We start from the raw sequence: 20424 nt of genomic DNA, 5'->3' as shown, positions 1-20424 counted from the left end.
TATGATGCGAATGAGTTAATTTTTCAGGCTCTTAGAATGTATCAACTTCACATATATGTATAACGACCAACGCAAGGACATTAATCAAATTAATGGATAATCCAATTCGTAGCTGATGTACGGGTCAGACTTTTAGAGAAATTGGACAAATTAACTGATTGTCAATACTGTACCTACATAATAGGATGTAGTAGATTTTTAAAAGTTTTTCTTTCAGAGATCATGGCCCTACGTTAGTGAAGGGCCGTGACGCAAGTCCCTTCACACTGAAAAATTTGACAATTTCTTTTTCCGTAAATAACTTTTTTGACTTTTCCTCCTCCGCTCCTACTACCCCCCACTTATTTTATTCGTAATCTCGCGTCTATACGAGTTCAACGAGCTATCAAACGCCTCATAAGGTTAAGATTTGGCCGAGATATTAAACTTTAAAACTTGTAGAAATTTGTATGAAGAAATGGATTTCCATACATTTTGAAATTGATGAATTTTACCAACCTTTGTCACTTTGTTACAACGAAACTTTTGAATTTACCGGTGGATTTGTCTGAAATTTTCAGGGTATGTCAAGGACGTAATTCTAAGAAACAAATTTGAAGGAATTTTCATAAAAGCTTATAATTTCGGAGCTATGAGCGTTTTAGGCTATTGAGCAATAGGACCCAGAAAATATGGCAGATAAAAAGTTCGTTTAAAAGACAAAATAGAGTTTCAGAATTCAGTCGACACGTGTTCCATGGTTTTCCTAAAATGTCGTCTATCTACTATTTTTTGACGCAATTTTCTTTTTTGTTATAATTTTCTTCCTAAAATTTTTCTGGTAAGATTTTTGTGGATAAAACTTTCGCGTACTTTCCTCATCAGCTACCATTTGTGATACATATCTTTTCGCGTGTCGAATCTGTAAGCGTCACCGATATCAGTTCTTTTGTAAGTGGATAACAGGACTTGCGTCACACCTCCACTGCAAGTGGTTTTGGGCGATACGTTTATCAGGAAAACTTAAAACTTCCGTTAGATTATGAGGGATTCTTTTGAAAAACAGCCTACCGAAATCGGACACATTTTCCAGTGGACTTTTTTATATGTGCCTAGAAAGGACTTCGACCCTAGAACGCAAAACCATTTTCAAAAAAATTCTTCGAAGCTTTTGTGACTGGTGAAAGGTGATCAAAAACCGAAAACTTGCACTTTTCTTACCAAAATTTCTCCGGATACACGACCCGTACAGGGTCGTGTGGGGTGTCATTAGAAAGGTAATAACATTTACTATTGAGCCGAATAGAGACTTATTGGGTTTAAAATTCATCGACACTGAAATATGTGCAGTTAAATTTTTTAACCGAAAACTTGCACTTTTCTTACCAATATTTCTCCAGTTACACGAGCCGTACATGGTGGTGTGGGGTATCATTTGAAAGGTAATTTTATGTGCTTTTGGGCCAAATAGGGTCTTATGGGGGTTTGAAAGCATCTACGATGAAATATGATAAGTTGAAATGTTTAAGTGTCCATATTTCATCGCATATGCATACAAACCTCATAAGACCCTATTTGGCCCAAAAGCACATAAAATTACATTTCAAATGATACCCCACACCACCATGTACGGCTCGTGTAATTAGAGAAATATTGGTAAGAAAAGTGCAAGTTTTCTGTTAAAAAATTTAACTGCACATATTTCAGTGTGGATTAATTTTAAAACCAATGAGTCTCTATTCGGCTCAATAGTACATGTGATTATCGTTCTAATGACACCCCACACGACCCTGTACGGCTCGTGTATCCGGAGAAATTTTGGTAAGAAAAGTGCAAATTTTCGGCTTTCGATCACCTTTCACCAGCCATAAAAGCTTCGAAGAATTTTTTTGAGAGTGGTTTTGGCTTCTAGGGTCGACGTCCTTTCTAGGTACCTATAAAAAGTTTCACTAGAAAACACGCCCGATTTCGGTAGGCTGTTTTTCAAAAGAATCCCTCTATACCTTATACATACCGAAAACTAGGATGAACGATTTTCCTAATGAGCCACGCATTTCTACTGTCGTGAAATCTAAAAATTTCTTTAAAGTAGTGAATGTAGGTATGTTAGGAAGGTGTGATCGTGTCATACATATGTTGCAGCATAAAATGTGATGCTAAAAATTTAGGATTATTTCATAATGGCATCTTCTTGTATCAAAACAAAGCTTTAATAACTATCATTTCAAATCGACATTTCAACATTTCGAAATAATATAAAAGAAATTGCGGCGCCACTGTGCAGTTTGATGACAAATTTAATGCACATTTTTTGTATGGAAAATTTCAATAACAAGACCAGATGCTCTTAATGAACAATGCTTAAGAGCACAATACAAATTGCAATCCAGTTGTTTCAAGTATCACTAATTGTTTTGGGCGAATCTGTTAATTCAATGGCTTTAACATAAATTTAGCAATAAAATTTAGCACTGCTTGTTTTTGTCGTCGTTGTCTATTAAAAATTACAGATGAAGAAAAAAGAAATTGACTATATTAACTTTCCTCAGCAACACAACGTCCTACTGATTTGATTATATTAACTTCATTAGACAGAATCATGGTTAAAAATGTATCATTGATGAAATTTCAAATCATTAAGTCGAGGTCGAGCTTCAGTGAAACTGTTTGTATTAAATTACGAAACTACAGCTGGTACTGGTTCACAATAAGTGATGATTACAGAGATGAACAGTAAATCGGTTCGAGTTGCTTATATTTTGATGTTGCATGGGAAACGACATAAAATGTATTTCATCAGACGTTAAGCTTTCAACATATTCTCCTAGCGGATTCTGTTTCCAAATCCTTTTGCTTTTAATATGAAACTCTGGGCTGAGATGTTTTAAATTTATAGATTTTCTTACTCTTATCCTAAACCGTAAACTCAAACACTAATAAGTGCAATTTGATTAAAACTTACGAGCAAGATTATTGAATGTGTCTGTTGAGTTTTCCCAGCCAACACATCTTGATAAACGAATAACAAACTAAATTTCTTCTTACGATAGTTAAAAAGTTCAAGAGTTGGGGAAGGATTCAAGTTGATGACAAAACGGATGACAAAACGGATTGATCGAATTCAGGTAGTTTCTACTGTTCGGGATCGATTTTTTCGATAAAATAGTTGATCATAAGATGATAGTTCATGATACGTCTTTTGAAGGCGCCGTTGGCCAATACATGCGGAATTAAATCAAATCATCAAAAGAGCCCTCGCTTCAGCGGATACTCCAGCATCTCTAGAGCCGCCTGATTTAATTCGAACTGATGGAAGAAGGGTCGATGGCATGAGCTTAGTTCCGTGGAAAAACACTGATCTGGGATGCATTATGTACCGACACTTTTCAACCCAGCCTGCTGAAGAACACGGCAAGAGTTGTTAGGAAAGCAGCAATGAACATGGTCAGAATCAAGGAGCACACCTAAGCGCCGTTGCTGGATCAAAATTGCCATTTCGTTCCGTTTGTCGTCGAGACAATGGGTCCCTGGTGCAATGAAGCAAAAAATTTTTTGGACGAACTTGCTAAGATTATAACTTTGAAGACGCACGAAGCCAGAACCAAGTCTTTTATTTAGCAACGGATTAGCATTGCGATCCAGAAAGGGAATGCAGCCTCAGTCATGGGAGCGTTTATGGAGTCTGAAATGGAGGAGATCGTTTATTTGTGATTTGAGTTTAGAGTTTTGAATTTTAAAATTGGATTTTGAATTTGATTTTTTAGGTGCTAAAATGTGATATAAATGTACCAATGCTGATAAATAAATGTTCACCTTTTGAAGGCTTTAAAAACCTATATTCGTGCAGCTATTGACATAAGTACCTATTGCTATAATCGCTGTGACAGCAATGGTTGTAATAAAATCAAACTCTAATTCCCTAAATTAACCCTACATCTATTTCATTCATTAACGATTCATTCATCATCCAAATGAATAAGTTCAACAGTTTTCGGACAGAGATAACCAAAGCCAATTGCTAATTTTACACAGTTTGATTTGTTTACCGAATATAATCAACACTACTCTAGCCCCGAAGCGGTTTTTGGTATTTATTTTCTATTATTGGTTTTTGAATGGAGTTGTAAAGTTTCCATTCATGAATTCTACTGAGCCGATGTTCTAATCTGTCTTTACTAAACAACAGAAAAATGAGATTAAATTCATAAAGGAATAATCATTTAAAAATCAATTAACAATTGCTATTCGTTGATCCACTCAAGGGAACCTTACACGAAGTTTTAAGCGCATATAGTATGTGTAAAATTCTATTACAACCGCATGACATATGTACGTTTGGTATACGTATCTAACGAATGAAAATATTCTCTAGCAGAAACTAATGGAATTTAAATAAATGTAAACAATGCACCACTTCTTAGACCAAAAGAGAATAAATGAAAAACGAATAAAGTTTATAGACACCAACCAACGGTACATATTTCGTATGATTACGATAAATAATTCACCTAATTCAATAAATTTAAAGCAACTTCATTAACATGTGGATGTCTTGAATGCAAACAGAATACTGAAAACATAGGCGGGGGCACATCAGACAGAGCATCAACCTTTTTTCATTTATACCAAATTCGATGCATGCGCGCCACAAAAAAGCTCACCATCTGATCGCAAACACATACACACAAGCGACGCAATACATTTGTGTTAGTGCAAACAACCCCTCTTTTTACTGTTTTTTATTCTGTACTTCTTAAACAATTCAGCCAGGGGGGTGACCGCCCAAACTCCACCAAAAATGGTAAAAAAAAATCTAGCGATTTCGTCTGCACCAGTTTCTCATCAGTCCGATGTGTATTTTATATGAAGTTGTTGGGAACATAAAACTTTTTCCCGAAAAACTCTTCGCCAGTTTGTTGTGAACGTAGTACAGGTAGAGACCGACTTTTAATTCTGTGTTTCACTCGGGGTGGATGAATATTGCGCGACGCAACAGCAAAGTATGAATATAAATAATAAAAAGAAAGTTTTGCGCGCTTATACATAAAACATAAATTTTGCCTAAAAAGTTTAGTGTGTGTTCTCGCCTATACTAAAAATGATGATCAAAATATTGGAAACTTTGTTTTGAAAACTTTTGAAAATTTACTTCTTGTCTTTAATTTTTTTAGTTGTTGTTGTTGGTATAAAGTTAGTTAAGTTCTTGTTTACAGTGAGTTGTGTTAGTTGTTGTTTGCAACAAACTTTGTTTCATTACTTTTACCTTTTGGGTAGACGGAAAACTTTACTTTAGCCTAGTCTCATTTGAAGGACAGATCTTTCTTTAAGTTTTATTCGATGTGCATTAGACGATTCCATTTTATTACCGAAAATAGGATAAGTCAAGTGACTACCCGTCGAGACGAGAGGTCAATTTTTTTTTTTATACCAAGAAACTTTTCGATTAAACCGACATAATTTTCGGGTGAAACTTTTCCGGAGTCAATTAAGGCAAAAAAAAGTTTTTTTTTTACATTCAAACTGTGAAAGTGAAATAGAACTTTCTTTCGACACAAATATTATCATATCAACCCGTTTGTATCGATTTTGTAACTTATCGCCATTTAGTATACATGAAGTTTTTACGGTGTGTCATATAAGTTTATGACCTTTACTGCAGTGTCAAATAATTCAATTAACCGACCTCTATGCCCTGTATTGTTCGAATTATTTTCTTTTCGAGTAACTTCCCTATAAATATAAAGAAATTTACCATTAACTAAATAATAAACGACGAAATGTAATGTGTGTTTTTCGTACAAAAAAAACAACTTCATAATATACTGAACATAACAGATCCGGATCACAGATTAAGTAAAACATGCAATAAATGAGTAACAAACGTGGGTTTATCTTAAAAAAAAAACCATAGAAAGTATGAAAACCGCATCGCGTGTTGTCACGTATATCGAGTGTCAATGCTAATTTAGATACGAAATTTACTTCGATTTAACATACAATAATACGGTAGAAAAAGAAGGAAAATTACTCAACTACATTTTTGTTCTAAGATAATTTCAGTGAATTTTTTTTTGTTGGTTCTCTCTGTCGAATGTGAAATAAATAATGTGTATCACGACAGGAATGAGTACAGCTGACGGAAACATGACTGGGTAAGTTAATGTTGACTTTGAAAAATATAAAATTACTCTTCGCAGTTTATTTCGAATTTTTGTTTTAATTGAATGTTAGTTACCTTGAGTCAGTTCCGAAAACGAAACGGTACAAAAAAAAACTCATAACGGATGTGTACAACACTAACGTTTGCAGTTTATTGTATGTTTTTGCTGTAAATAAATTAGGGTGAAAGTATTGGCTGATATAGCAAAATGTAATGTGGGTACGATAGATTCCAATTGGCAGACTTAAGTGAAGTTTCTTTACTATTCAGTTGGAAGATTACCAAATGTTTGTTGTAACTCGATAGAAGACTAGAACTGTAATACTTGAGACAATAAACTTTAGAAATAAAAATTCTAACATATAAACCTGTTAGGATCACCAAACCATCTGTTATCAACAGCAACGACAGCAATATGTAATGACCTTAACGGGTGGTCATTACATATTGCTGTTTCTATATAACAATATCTATGCTAAAACAAATGAAGTAAAAGATTTTATTTCAAAAATTTGACGATACAAAAGAAGTAACAGATTTAATAATCATACCTATGCTGTAACAGTAGTGCTGGTTCTAAAAGGTTAAAAGTAGATTATAAACCGTTAAAAATGGGACGAAAAAAATGATTCGCCGCGTATCGCTACAGTTTACTCAACAACAAAAAATGTCGAGACTAATACGAAAGAGACTGTTTTAATCCGTTGAGTCCCATCCATCTTTACCGAACTCTTGTTTTAGACCTTGAAATATGTTGAGGTTGAAAATTGATTCTTTTACTAAATCAAACGCTTTGCATAATAATAATACTTCCGAGAAAATGCATCTAATTCGAAACTGTCCGGGTCAGAACTATATTAAATACCGGCTACGTCAGAAAATTTTCTACTACCAAAGCAATTTAGCGTTTTCGTCTGGCTGCGTGAAAATCGTGACCCCCAATCTTAGTTGTATTCGACGGCACCTCAATGAATGTGTTGCATGTTAAAATTCTGACAGGAATATTGGACCAAATGGAAACATTTTCCTGTAGATTTCCTAGTCGTCCATAGATTTTCAACACTCAACTCTTTCACTTCATTACGTTAAACATATATATATTTTAAGACAAAATTATTTCGAGTTCAACTATCTTTTTGTCAATAACGAAAATCACAAGAAAATTATCATTGCTGAAGATGTCACCATTGTCAAATTTAGCATCGACTTCCTGAATTACTTTTCACGCACTATTTTGCTCTCTTTAACGTCCAGTTCATTTCATTAAAACATTAAATACTAATTTTTCTAACAGAAATGAATGTCACAATCCATCGTATTTCGATTCATAATTTCAATTTTAATATCTGTTGGTTTTCACTAAGAAGAGATTGATGATGTGGATTTTGACACAGAAAACAAGGACAAACTTGCGTCACGGTCCTACCAACGTTTCCCCATTATTATTTATTTGTAAACGAAATTTAAAAATGTGTTAATATACTGTGATTGTCAGATGTACCGTCACAACTTGAATTACGAAAGTTCATTTCGCTCCAAATCTATTAAGAGTGCAAAAAAGGTTTTCCCTTTAGGGACAGAAATTTTTTCACTACCTGCCGACAAGATAAATTAATTTAAAACATCCAAAGCTCACAAATTAAATAAATCAAAGTTTTAAACCGTACACAATTTGGTGCTTTTTTAACCTTTTATTTCTTCAGTTTGAGTATCGTCTTTTGTCTTTTCATATGTTGGTTTTATGTTGCTCTGTAGGCGCTTTGTATAACAGGATTTTAATTGAAAATGCTGATCAAAGAGAAACCGTGAAGTAAATAATTGAGAAGGCCTTTGGCCACAGTTTTACGATCTATATTACACTAGCCAGCTTATTTTTAACTGTTTATCCTAATAGACTAGAAAACACCCTACATAGTGAATTGCATATCATTGCATCCAATAAACCGTAATTACTTGCCATTTCAGGTCATCACATTCAACATAACAGATATTGAGCGGACACTTAGCTGCAGTTTTATGCCATCTAAAATGGCAGTTGCCAAGCGATCATTGATGAAAGATCCCAACGCTGACTCACATTTTCTAAAAAAGACTGATGACTACGATATCACTAAAAGAAAGAAACGTGCAAGTCGCGATGACGAATTAAATTACAAGTCGGATGAAAAATATTTTTTTATGCAAAAGAAACATAACATCGGTCCGCCTCAAGCCAATCGCACGCATATGAATCGGCAAAATTCCGACGAACAAGACGACGAAACATTGATTCGAGAAACGCAGGCAGCTTTGAAAAGTTTATCTGGAGGTTGGCCAGATTCGAGGGGTTCATTGTATAAGATAGGCGATCAAGACGAAAATCCAACGTTTCAGAATTTATTTGACGATAAACATAATGGCCACAAAATGTCTCCGACTATTTCGACAACAACTGGTGCTGAGGGCGTTATAGACGTGCAGTACAAAGACGGATACCTTTACAAAGACTTTAGCATGAAGTGCCGATCAGACATAAAAACTTTACAGAAATTCCGGAGAGACAAAGACGAGTCGATACTACAGCAAAGACATAAAGATTCATCGAAATGTAATTCTCAATATCAACCTCACGATTTTACAGAACTAGTCGATGATTCCTCAGGCGAATTAATGGATATTGGAGGTGTTAAAGATGATTTTAATAGAAGAGACATAAAGGGTGACATGTACGTGAATTACAATTGTACAATGAGGCCAACTTTTTCGCAATTATCAGCATTTAAGCCATTGGGTGATAACCGAAAAAATTGTCCAAATATTCCCGGCACATACGCATTAGACAATTCTTATGGAAATTACGGCAGTGATGGTCAAGTAAATTTATGTGAAAGTGATACGAAAAACGAGAAAAGAAAAAGCGCCTTGAAATCACACATTAAGGAAGAGGAAACATCAAAGCCAGTCGATTCTCCAGATTCAAAACACTATACAATACTGCAACCGGCTGGCGTTGGATCGAAAGCGGCATCAGTGATAGAAGATGTTGCCAGAGAGGGTGTAGTGTCAGTATCAGCAGTCAGCAGCACAAGCAGTCCCGACATCAGTGCAGTTTCATCAACAACAGTCAATGACAAACTCATGTATGATCGTATGGTTCCTCCATTTTCACCAGGTAGTATCAATAAAGGTGAGCAGTCAGCCGAAAAATCTATACATCGATTTGCTTAGTCTACCCATTGTCTGATTAACGTTGACGTCATAATCCCAAGCGTACTGTCGCAACTATAAAACATCCTTAAAGCAGATGTATAATAAGAGAATTTCATTGTTATATTTTCTGTCTCGACTCCTTTAAACATAATTTATGATTTCCATTTCCATATAATAAACTCTACCTACCCCAAAAATGTTGTTGACAAACATGCAAGTTGACTAACTAACTAACTAACTACCTTCAATTTCATACACACCGCATCTCATCATGATTTCGGAGATTTTAATGTTCCAGTATGTATCATTTTATCAGACACCATTTCCCTCGCTGTTACACTCTTTAACTGACTGCTTTAATGCCATAGACAACTTCACACAGAAATACATTACAAACTCAACGAGGGACATAAACATTTATGGCCATAAGATTTTCCAAGCATTACTGACAAAATGTTGAAAATCCACAACAACACCTTTTGAATTCACAACCACCTTAAAACGAAAAATATATAACTTCACATCGTATTTGTATTTTAAGCTATATAACCAGTCAAAACATACGATTTTAATTGTTGCGAAGATATTTTGTAGACATTTCACCACACCAACTCGTACGGATTGGGATTGTCTTTTCCATTTATCAAAACCACAAAATTTTCATCGTTGAAATATTACGACTGTTGTTACGTGCAGAGTTTAGTTCTATATGGAATGAATATTATGTTCGGCTATACCCGACTATCTGCTGCTGCATTACGTTCGTGTAATAATAGGTTATTCAGGCGGGATGCCAAAAAGGGTTTCTGAATGAATATTTCACACCAAAATTTGACTACTTAAAATTTTGTATATCTGTGCTGTATAACGAAAGAAAATATCGTTTTGGTTTTCTTTTTCTTATGTTTTTTTATGATTTTCACTCAATGCTATATTAAGTCGTTGTTCTGTGCATAGGGTTGTATATACGCGATACCCAAACTGGTGAGGGTGCATCTCTCTCCCTCTCTAAAAAGAAGTATTTTTCAATCTTACACTCCAACTAACAATATTTTTATTTCATCCGGAAAATATCGTTTTCTGTTTATCTCAACATGAAAATACCGTAGTGTTATCCTCATCCCCCGAATTTCATTCAATGTAAACACACACAAAATATTTTCACTTTATTTACACATCCATTTATCCATCTTTTTCACAGACGGAAATAAATGTCCAACACCAAATTGTAATGGACAGGGACACGTAACCGGGCTGTACACACATCATCGCAGGTAAGTTTCGTAAATAAGAGCCGTAGTCCCTTTAACCCCTCCACTAAAAAAAAATCGGATCATATTTATACTGAGAAAATTTGATTGACCTAAATTACATCAGAGCTAATTGAATTTCCACTTATGCTGCGCTTTTTATATATATAGTTTATCGGGATGTCCTTTGCGCTGCAAAATGACTCCGGAAAGTGAGTAAACATCAGACTATTTTATAATAAGAAACTTTTTTACTTGATGAGAAAGCCAAGTAGAGTCGTTTCGAGTTTCGCTAGTTTGTTACGCTACAGAATATTCGTTTTGCTTATTAATTAGTAGCTTTTATTTTAAATAACAGTACGGTACAGTACATACATTCACTCAAAAGTTCTTGCCAACTTACTTCTATTTCTATTTATTATTAATTACTCGCTGAAAGCATAAACTTTCTATAGTTCTCTCTCTCTAATTTTTTTTTAAACTTCGTAGTAGCTGCTGTTGTGCGACGTGATGTATAGATTTTTATGAAGTCATGAACGAAAAACTTCAAAACTAAATTATATTATAGCATCTAGATATATGCTGTCTTCGTTAAAGCATTGTATTATAATTTATTAATTAGTATTCAATGAGTATTCTTGCATGTTCATTTGTTTGATTATAATCCTTTTCAGTGTTTAACTTATTTTTTTCTTACTTTCCCGATTTGATTTCATCGTAAAGTCTGTCAAATGAATTAGCGGGGTAGATTTTGTTTTATATGTAATATTGTCAGTTCATTTTGATCTAACTCATAGACTTTTTTATCGCTGACATTTTTAATACATTTTTTTGTGTTCTTCATTAATTATCGTTTGATTTATACATTTACATTTGGGGACGAATATTTGGGGAAAGAATGATTTCCTTCAATTGTTAAACAAATGGTTTTCTTTATTAATTTATATTGAGTGTATTCAGTTCTGAGTTGTTAGAGTTGTTATTTTTCGACCGAAATACTAGGCCACCATCTAAAACTTTTGAAATGTTCACTGGTGGTAACTTTAATAGTGTGTTACACTCACCTCAAAATACTTAGAAATATTCACGCCACTCTCTGTTTTTCTTAGTCCCACATATTTCATAGTATGATTCACTCGGATTGACTGCTTACACGCATGTGCGTAGTGTGGGATGACTGACCTATTTTGAGATGAGTGTAGATAGTAAACGGTACCGTACACGAGTCAAAAATAAAATCGAATTGAGATGTCTCAAATCCTCACGTGTTCTAATATGGGAGTGAGATGTCTGATTTCGACAGATATAGACATGATTGAGACATTTGTAGCGTCTTTGTAGCGCCTTTGTAGCGCTGAGGACTCGTGAGACATCGTGATACCTTGAGATTTTTGTGACACATAGAAGGCTTTTTGAGACATAAACGAGACATCTTTTGGCTTTTGGCTTTTGCACATGAGGACTGTCATCAGACATGAGGACTTTTGTGAGATATTTTTTGTTACACACGATAGGGCTCGGAACAGATCAGATCAATCTCAATTTTTTTCAGATTGATCTGAAATTTACCCGATCTGCATCTGATCTGAAAATTTTGATCTGATCTGGTTCTGATCTGAAATCTGAATGATCTGAAGTCCCAAGAATAAAATTTGAAATTCCAAAACTTGCTACTATTATTAGAAATATTTTTGATTTTATTAGTTCCCCTGCACTCGCAAAGCCCAGTAGTTCAAGAATTTCTAATAAATTAGCATTTGTTTAGTCATACTGATTTTCAGGTTTCAGATTGATCCGAAAATTTCCAGATTCAAATTTTCAGTTTTCAGATCAGATCAAATCTGCTTCCAATTTTCAGATTTCAGATCAGATCAGATGAAGCCGCCAGAGATCTAGGTCTGAATCTGAAATTTTCAGATCGCCTTTTTCCAGATTCAGATCAGGTCAGAACGATCTGTTTCGAGCCCTAACACACGAGGACTATGGTGAGATGTGAGGCCTTTCGTGAGACCTTTTTCGTTTCACATGAGAACTGTAAACAGACATGAGGACTTTTGTGAGATATTTTTTGTTACACATGAGGACTATGAGATATTATTGTTTGTCTTTTTTAACATTTGAACTAATAGAATCTAGAATCTAAGGCAAATGATTTCTAGATCTACTAGTTCAAATGTCTAACGAGAAATATCTCACGAAAATTCTCAAGCCTCAGCGTAGTCCTCACTGTTAACAAAAAATATCTCATGAAAATACTCATGTCTCACAAAGTCTTCATGTCTGCAGCGCTACAAATCCTCAATCCTCAAAATTTAAACTTTACCAATATCTCACCAATCCTGAATCAATCCTCAGCCAATATTTGAGACTTTGAGATAGCTCAAACCGTTCTCAATTGAGACTTTATTTTTACTCGGGGTGCTCTGAGAATAAGACACAGTTTCATTTCTCTCAATCGACTGATAATTTTATAAATATTGACTGATTATTCGCTTATATATACTATATTTATAGATTATCGATAAAACATTCGATTGATGTTGGTTTGATATCGTTTGATGGCGAATTTTATCATCGATTGATGATACTTTTCAGTGAACATGCCTGGTAGGACAGAAAAGAGTCACGCAAAAAATGTGTGTCTTCTTTTGATATTTAACTAAAGATGAAGACAACAATGGAAATGTCTTCGTACTCATGCCACAAGGGTGACCTACGGCACCGACAATCGCAACGGTCGTTTCATATTTTTTTTTAAACATTGTATCATACCCAGCGCAACGAACCCTATCTAACGCACTATGCATCGGCGAACAAGAAGTGTGTTGCCTAGTAATATGAATGAAAATGAATGATAAAATAGAATTTCTTGAAAGAAAAAGGATTAATAAACAATCATTAGTTTATACGAGGTTATATATCTAAATTTATTCATTTTTAACGAATACTTTCAAAAGCTCAAACTTGAAATTGTTGTCAGGTTTCTATCGATCTCGTTTCTGAATCACATCATTGCATTTTTATGGGAACCAAAGTTTCAATGACAAAGTTCAAACATTATTCCCGTTCGTCTTTTCTCCAACAAAATTTATTACAAAATGAAGAATATGAAAGTGGTGATGGGAAATGAAAAGGATTCGCGATACAGATTTTTCAATAATGACATTTTTCCTTTGGGTTTTTTATTGGGTTAGTCGCTATTATCAATCCGGTTGTTTACAGAGTTATTTCCGTTGTTTCGAGTACCGTCTGTATCGCAGGTCCCCACTTGATATTCTGTATGAACCAGTTTTGTCTTATTTCAATATTTAACTGGTGACAGGTGAGAGGCTATGGAGCTGATTTTTTTTAAGTCACAATGCGTATGGATGGCAACCGGCCCTATTTAGAAACTTCTTTTTTTGTGGACCGGCTGCTATGCGACACGTTGGGACCAACTGAAGCGTGTTTCATACTCAGGGCACCGAGGCCAGACCCCTATCAGTGTACTTTCCAAAATTTTAAAATGGTTGATTTAATCTTTGATAGTCACATGTGTTCGTCATTTGTTTTTAACATTCGTTCATATTTATCATCAAATCTGCAATCAGCCAATCAGCGTAACTTGTCCATAAACGTCGTCCAATGTTTTTGCAGATTTTAAATTCCTTCCGACAACCACGGCTTTCTACGAGTTACGAATCCCATACTGCCTTCCCTACCTGCTTCAAATTGGATGTGTTTATGGAGACTAAAATTTTTATCTAAAAATTTCTTCTGCGACGTACACTCAAAGAAAAGTGAATAGCTACAGTTGGTCCAACATGTTTTCTGATTCGGGACTAGTTGTGGCTTAATAAATGGAAAACTAAATTCTCATGTTTCGTCAGAAATTAAAAATCTTGTACTTCGTTCGTCCGTAACGAAATGCGGATCACAAATGGCCAATGGTTAGTATTCACTTTTCTTCAAGTGAATTGATGCCAATTTATCTACTTTTAAAGACAATCGAAAGAGCGAAATTTTTGACTTCAAAAAATTATGAATTAACTGAACCAAAGGAATCTTACATTATTGGGATACTGTACGTGTTCCAAAAAGTACAATTTCAAAAAAAAAGTCAACAAATACCTTAGTTTTTGCTATGATTAACTTGTGGAGACAGAAATAAATCCGTGCAGCGAACTTCATTTCGCGACAAGGCCGAAGGCAGAGCTTTTATATTTTTTCAAAGTTGGTCAAGCTTACCCTTTTCAATGTTTAAATGTATTTAAAAAAAATATTTCCGAATTTGTTGCAGCGATACTAAAGTCAGAATAAGAATTTTTGAAGTAATTTTGAGGAACAGAAAATCCCGCTAATTTAACGTTAATTCGGAAGGAAATGGGAGTGTCACAATCGTTTTTATTATAATCGTTTATATGTTCGTTTTTAGTTTCATTAAATCTGGTTCTTTCGGTTGAACTATCTTGGCTAAAAAAAAATCCAGTAAACGTGTTTGCTGATTTCATGTGACGATTTTAATTTTCTTTTTTGCACCTATACTTCTAGTGATTGGTTATCGTTTTTGTTTACGTACAACTGTTGTAAACTTTCTTCCTAAACAAAATCATTCGAATATACTCAATATAAACTTAATTTTAGACAAAAAATCAAAAACCAAAATTATTAACAACAAAATTATTTCTTTTCTCCTTTCCCTGAACAAAAAATAAATTCCACCCAAAAATTTGCTACTCGAAAATATCCAAATCAAATCTAAATTATTGTTAAACAATCGGAAAAAGTTTTGGCGATGCATGAAACCATTTTAAAATGTCCGACCCCAAATTGTAATGGACGAGGCCATGTTAGTTCAAATCGGAATACACATCGTAGTTTGTCGGGTTGTCCCCAAGCAGCTGCATCTAAGGCTGCGGCTAGAGAGGCCAAATACCAAAATGGATTCGCATTTCGAACGAAATGTAACACATCTGCAGGTTTGTTGTTGTCTTTTTTCCTCTTTCTTTCTTTTTTGCTCAATTAATTGCTATGTACAAAGTTTTCGATTAGCATCATATATAGAAATTCCGAAAGAAATCGAACCGAACCACAGTCTGACCATTCCTTTTTTGTTTAGTGAATTGTCAACAACCGGTGCCGATGAGTCAACAACCAGAACACCAGCCAATAAATCATGCTCAACTGGACAAACCAAACATGTACAACACAAACACAACAATACCGCCTGCAGTGTCTCGTGAGAATCAAAATATTCATCTCGAAAAGCTAGCCGATATTTCTATGCCGGAAAAACGTTCTAACCCAAAATCAAATGATGATGCTTCTCACAATAGTCTGACTATGCTGAGCAAAGGACACATCGGCTTGAATAAACCTACGATAAAAAGCGAATATACTGTCAAGGCAGAAAAATCTATACCCAAAAGTCCGGGCCAATCAGCTTCCAGTCAATTGTCACAACAAATTCAACAACAGAAAATGGATGCATATAACGACCAAAGCATCCATTCGCACCAAAGTAAAACGACATGTGCGAACACAAGTCAATCAGTTCAAAATGTTAATATTTCGCAAAGTCAATCACCTTGCATGCCATCACAGTTATCCATCCAACAATCACAAATGGGAAGCTATATAGGAAGTGATAGCTCACAGCATACGCGTAGTGCTTTCGAGTCAACAAATGGACTATTACCCAATCATATGAGCCTAGACGACCAATATATAAGAGAGCAGCAACTACGGTATTCTCAGCAAATGAGCGAAATTAATACGATAGCACGACCAACTGTTTCATATCCAAGTGAACTGGTGTCAAACAGGGCTTCTTACGAATTGTCCTCATCTAGGTCATATGATTCTTCCATACCAACATCAACAGCTTTCGAGCGATATGATCCGTCGTGTATACCTCAACGTGCTAACATGTATTCGTACATGCAACCGACATTAGAAGATATTAATAATCAGCAAAAATATCTTCACGAACAACAACAAATGGCTCAGGCAATGATGAAAGCAGAGCAAGAAGAAAACTCAGCTCCCATTTATCCACGGCCTATGTATCATTACGATCCATCGGTGCCACTTCCGCCGGGATTTTCTGCGATAAATTTATCAGTTAAAGTTGGCTCGATACAATCGGGGTTTAAAGGAACGGTGTCATCACCTGGTCCGGTTCCAGTTATTGATTTATCAACATCCAGTGTAACTTCGTCCAGTCCACACGGATTTCATGCACAAAACTTTCCTATTCAACGAATAGCTGGTAGTCCACCATCTAGCCCACATCTTGCCAGTCCACAAGTGCCAAGTCCTCAAGGCCAAACACTTGACCTAAGTGTTAGTAGAATACCTCACTGGTAATGCAATTATTGTCAGTGATTTTCCTTTTTGTAACAATTGATTTTCCTGTCGATCAAAACAGTGTTACAACAAGTCCTCGCTATTCAGGACATTCAGAAACTATGCCTCCAAGTCAACGGAATGGTCGACCAAGATCTCCGCAAACTGAACCTGTCGATTTTAGTGCACCGCCTAGACCGCTTGGATTCGGTATGCTTGGATCGATGGGACCAGCACATTACAGCCGTGAATCAACGCCAGATAGTGGAGCGTCGCATTATATGGATTACAGAGATCCTAGTGGTAAGTCTTATTATTTCGTAAGTTTTTCATGAAACTCTTCCTGTAGTATGTGTGAAACACACGACTCTAAAAATCGATGATGTTGCGTAATAAAATTGAAACTCTGTTCTACCAGAAAACACAGAAAACCCTTTTGCACCCAGAATACACGTTCATATCTAATTTCTTCCTATTATGTGGCATTCTCAGCGAACATCCATTACCCATTCTTTTTGTGCAACGCCCACGTTTCATTATTACGAGACGTTGATGTTTATTTTCCACATTCGCCCTCGTCTTCATATTCTGAATCAATATAATCAGGTACGTTCACTTATTGCCTCTTCATCGGCATCGGCAATTACTGACAAATCAAAGCTTTTTGAGGTTTCGAGCTTTCGATCAACGTCTCCAAAGAGATTAGCTATATCATTAAGGTTGTGTATGCAGTCAAATTACATCATTTCGTTTACCGCTCCGGCTAGTATTTCCGAATGATCGCGTGACAAATTTCAACGCTCACGAAATGATAAATGGAGTGGAAAATTTAACTGCAATTCAAGTTTCGAAAGCTGAAAACTTTTATCTTTTTCATTAAAAAAGTAATGTTCACCAGTGAATGAGTTGGATAAAAATCATGTGCTAATAACTTACATTAAAAACGCTTAAAAATTCGTAATCAATTTCTCACAGCACCAAGGTCAATAAAACGTCCAGCGTTTATGTAACGCAATAGTTTCATAATTTATTCAAAACATCAAAATTCATAAACACGAGCAACATGAATATACAGACAGTTCTATTAAAATTCATATCTGGATGTATATATGCAATGTTCTGTACGTCTTATTATAGGATATAGTCCCAACAACAGCTACGGTATGGTTGTTCAATCTGACTATCCACCGAACGGTTATCCTGGATATGGTCCAGTTGCTTATCAATGTGGTAATCCCTATGCAAGCGCAGTCGGTCCCGCCGGATATCCGACACCGGTCTCTGGTGGTTATTCGTCAAGTGCAGCATCTTGTTACGTAATGCCACCGCCACAGCACATACCGCATGATAAAAGTGGGACGAAAGATAGGTGAGTAGTTTTACCATAACGGGCCGTGTACGGTATGCTAGGGGAATGAGTGTCTTCATTTTATGCAAATTGGAAAATTGAAAAATATTCATTCACGTTGACCGCTTGTGTAAGCGGTAAACTCGAAAGGATATTGGGGAAGTGATTGTATTATGTGGTGTGGCTATTTCAAATGGCCCGACATTTTATTATAGAATATTTGCAATATTATTCCATGTAATGAAAATTGTTTCAAAGTATCTTAATTATTGGATAATGAACATATCTGTATAGAGCTTATACCCAATATCCTTATCGATGTGTAATAAAAGTTTTAATTTTAAGCTTGGTAAAGCTTTTAATCTACTAATTTCGAAAACTATTCGTGTTATCTAATCGAAAATGTGTAAAACCATTCGTATGGCAACTTTATTTTCGTTAATACCAACCTAAACGTAGGAGATGATTATTAAAATTAGGAAAATGTTGGTGAGCTATATTTCAGCTAAAACTACATTGCATTTAATCAGACTTTTGGAAAATCAAATTCATTTTGCAATGCCCTTATTAGCATAATAATCTGTCAGAAAATGGTTTATCAGCTACTGTGTGTCCCATGACATTCGGTGACTTGATAATAGTGATTTGCATGAAGACAAGTTAATAAAAGAGGAACTCGGTTTCTGTAGAAGACTGGCGTGCTATAGAAAAAAGCGTCCACTCTTTCAGCCGGTTTCGGTCAACGGTCAAGCAATTGATTAAAAGTTCTAGAGACAGCCACTTTATGTTATCGATACAATGTAATTCAATACACTTATCCCAAGTAGCATTTCATAACCGCGGTTGGAAAAATGACGAATTCGTTGCCAACTTTTTCGTTGTCCAACGGTTATGTAACCAATAAGTTAGGTTCACAATAACCTATTCGTTTTATAACCGTTTCACAACTAATTCGTTATCATTTGATTTTTAACGAATTAGTTGTACTACCGTTATGAAACGAATAAGTGAATCGACAATTTTTGCCAATAACTTATTCGTCAACCGTTATACAACAAGTAAGTTGGAGTAATCTCCTTAACTAAAGTATAGTTTCCACTTAAAAAGAGCACTCCGTTTAGCCTCCGTCTACATGACAGTTGTAAAATAGAACAAAAGAACTGTCACGCAAACGGAGTGGAAATTGAATTAAGATGTCATGCAAAAAATATCGGTCGGAGATGTAATCTGTGAGAAACTTGTTGTGCTTTAGTAATGCAATTTTAATACGATGCCATAATGTGAAACAATGAATTAATGTGAAATTTGAAAATTGTGATGAAAATTGATCGTATTTTGTGAATAGTCATTTTGTATCTTTATGCCAAATTGTAAATCAACATTTTATTGATCAATTTCACAATTTTTGTCTGCTGCTGTTGTCGAAGTTAGGATTCTTATGTCTTGTTAGGTGTCTTTAGGAATATCTCGGTAGGACTTAGGATCGACAACAGTTTCTGGCAATAAAAGTGAAATAGATGGATGAAATTTTGTTTAATTGGCATAACAGAAGGCTAGGTGAAGCTGCTTACAGTTTTTGCGATTGTAAACAACGTCACCTGGCTTTAAAACAAAACAGTGAAATCTTTCATTATCATTGATAATGTCCGGAGAAACGCTTAAAAAAACGTCTGACAGACTAATTGTTGACCAAAATTGAACTGTGAAGAAAAGAAGTCATCGAACCTCTTACTTTATTTACACACCAAATGAGGTATAATTAATTAAGAGAATTAATTGCAGTGCATGCAAACGTATTTTCAGTGCATAAATGATGTGAATTGATTTACGAATATCCTATTACAGATAAAAATTACAATGTAATAACGTGTAGTGTAGCTAGAAGCTGAAAATATTGATAAACGAACAAGTTGTAAAACGGTAGAACAACCGTGTTACAACGAAAAAGTTAGACAATATTGAACTTTCAATTGTGACTTATAAGTTACACGATGGTTTTACAACCGTTTCACAACTTTAACCAATTCGTTGTACAACCGTCATACAACCAATTCGTTAATAGAATTCCACAACTTTTGCAACTGGGCAAAAACCGTCGTACAACCGTTGCTACAACGTTGTGGTAACGTTGCGACAACTAAAATTAGTTATTTTGGGTTATCTCCAAATAA

General features: G+C 35.2%; 1 protein-coding gene across 4 annotated transcripts in view; it reads left to right on the top strand.

The window, feature by feature from the left end:
* The first annotated feature begins 4895 nt into the window (after positions 1 to 4895).
* LOC119068022 (myelin transcription factor 1-like) overlaps positions 4896 to 20424 on the top strand; it is a 39478-nt gene continuing 23949 nt past the window's right edge. For all 4 annotated transcript variants that reach the window (XM_037171383.1, XM_037171382.1, XM_037171384.1 and 1 more), the window contains exons 1-7: positions 4896 to 6131; positions 8105 to 9305; positions 10530 to 10602; positions 10750 to 10790; positions 15677 to 16922; positions 16988 to 17208; positions 18043 to 18274. In XM_037171383.1, coding sequence (XP_037027278.1) covers positions 8156 to 9305; positions 10530 to 10602; positions 10750 to 10790; positions 15677 to 16922; positions 16988 to 17208; positions 18043 to 18274 — 2963 coding nt within the window. In that variant the 5' untranslated portion in view covers positions 4896 to 6131; positions 8105 to 8155. The remainder of the gene's footprint in view (positions 6132 to 8104; positions 9306 to 10529; positions 10603 to 10749; positions 10791 to 15676; positions 16923 to 16987; positions 17209 to 18042; positions 18275 to 20424) is intronic.

The sequence above is a fragment of the Bradysia coprophila genome, assembly GCF_014529535.1.
Source record: "Bradysia coprophila strain Holo2 chromosome X unlocalized genomic scaffold, BU_Bcop_v1 contig_173, whole genome shotgun sequence".
NCBI classification, from domain to species: Eukaryota; Metazoa; Arthropoda; class Insecta; order Diptera; family Sciaridae; genus Bradysia; species Bradysia coprophila.
The sequence above is the reverse complement of the archived record's forward strand: the minus strand, read 5'-3'. Positions and strand labels throughout refer to the sequence as shown.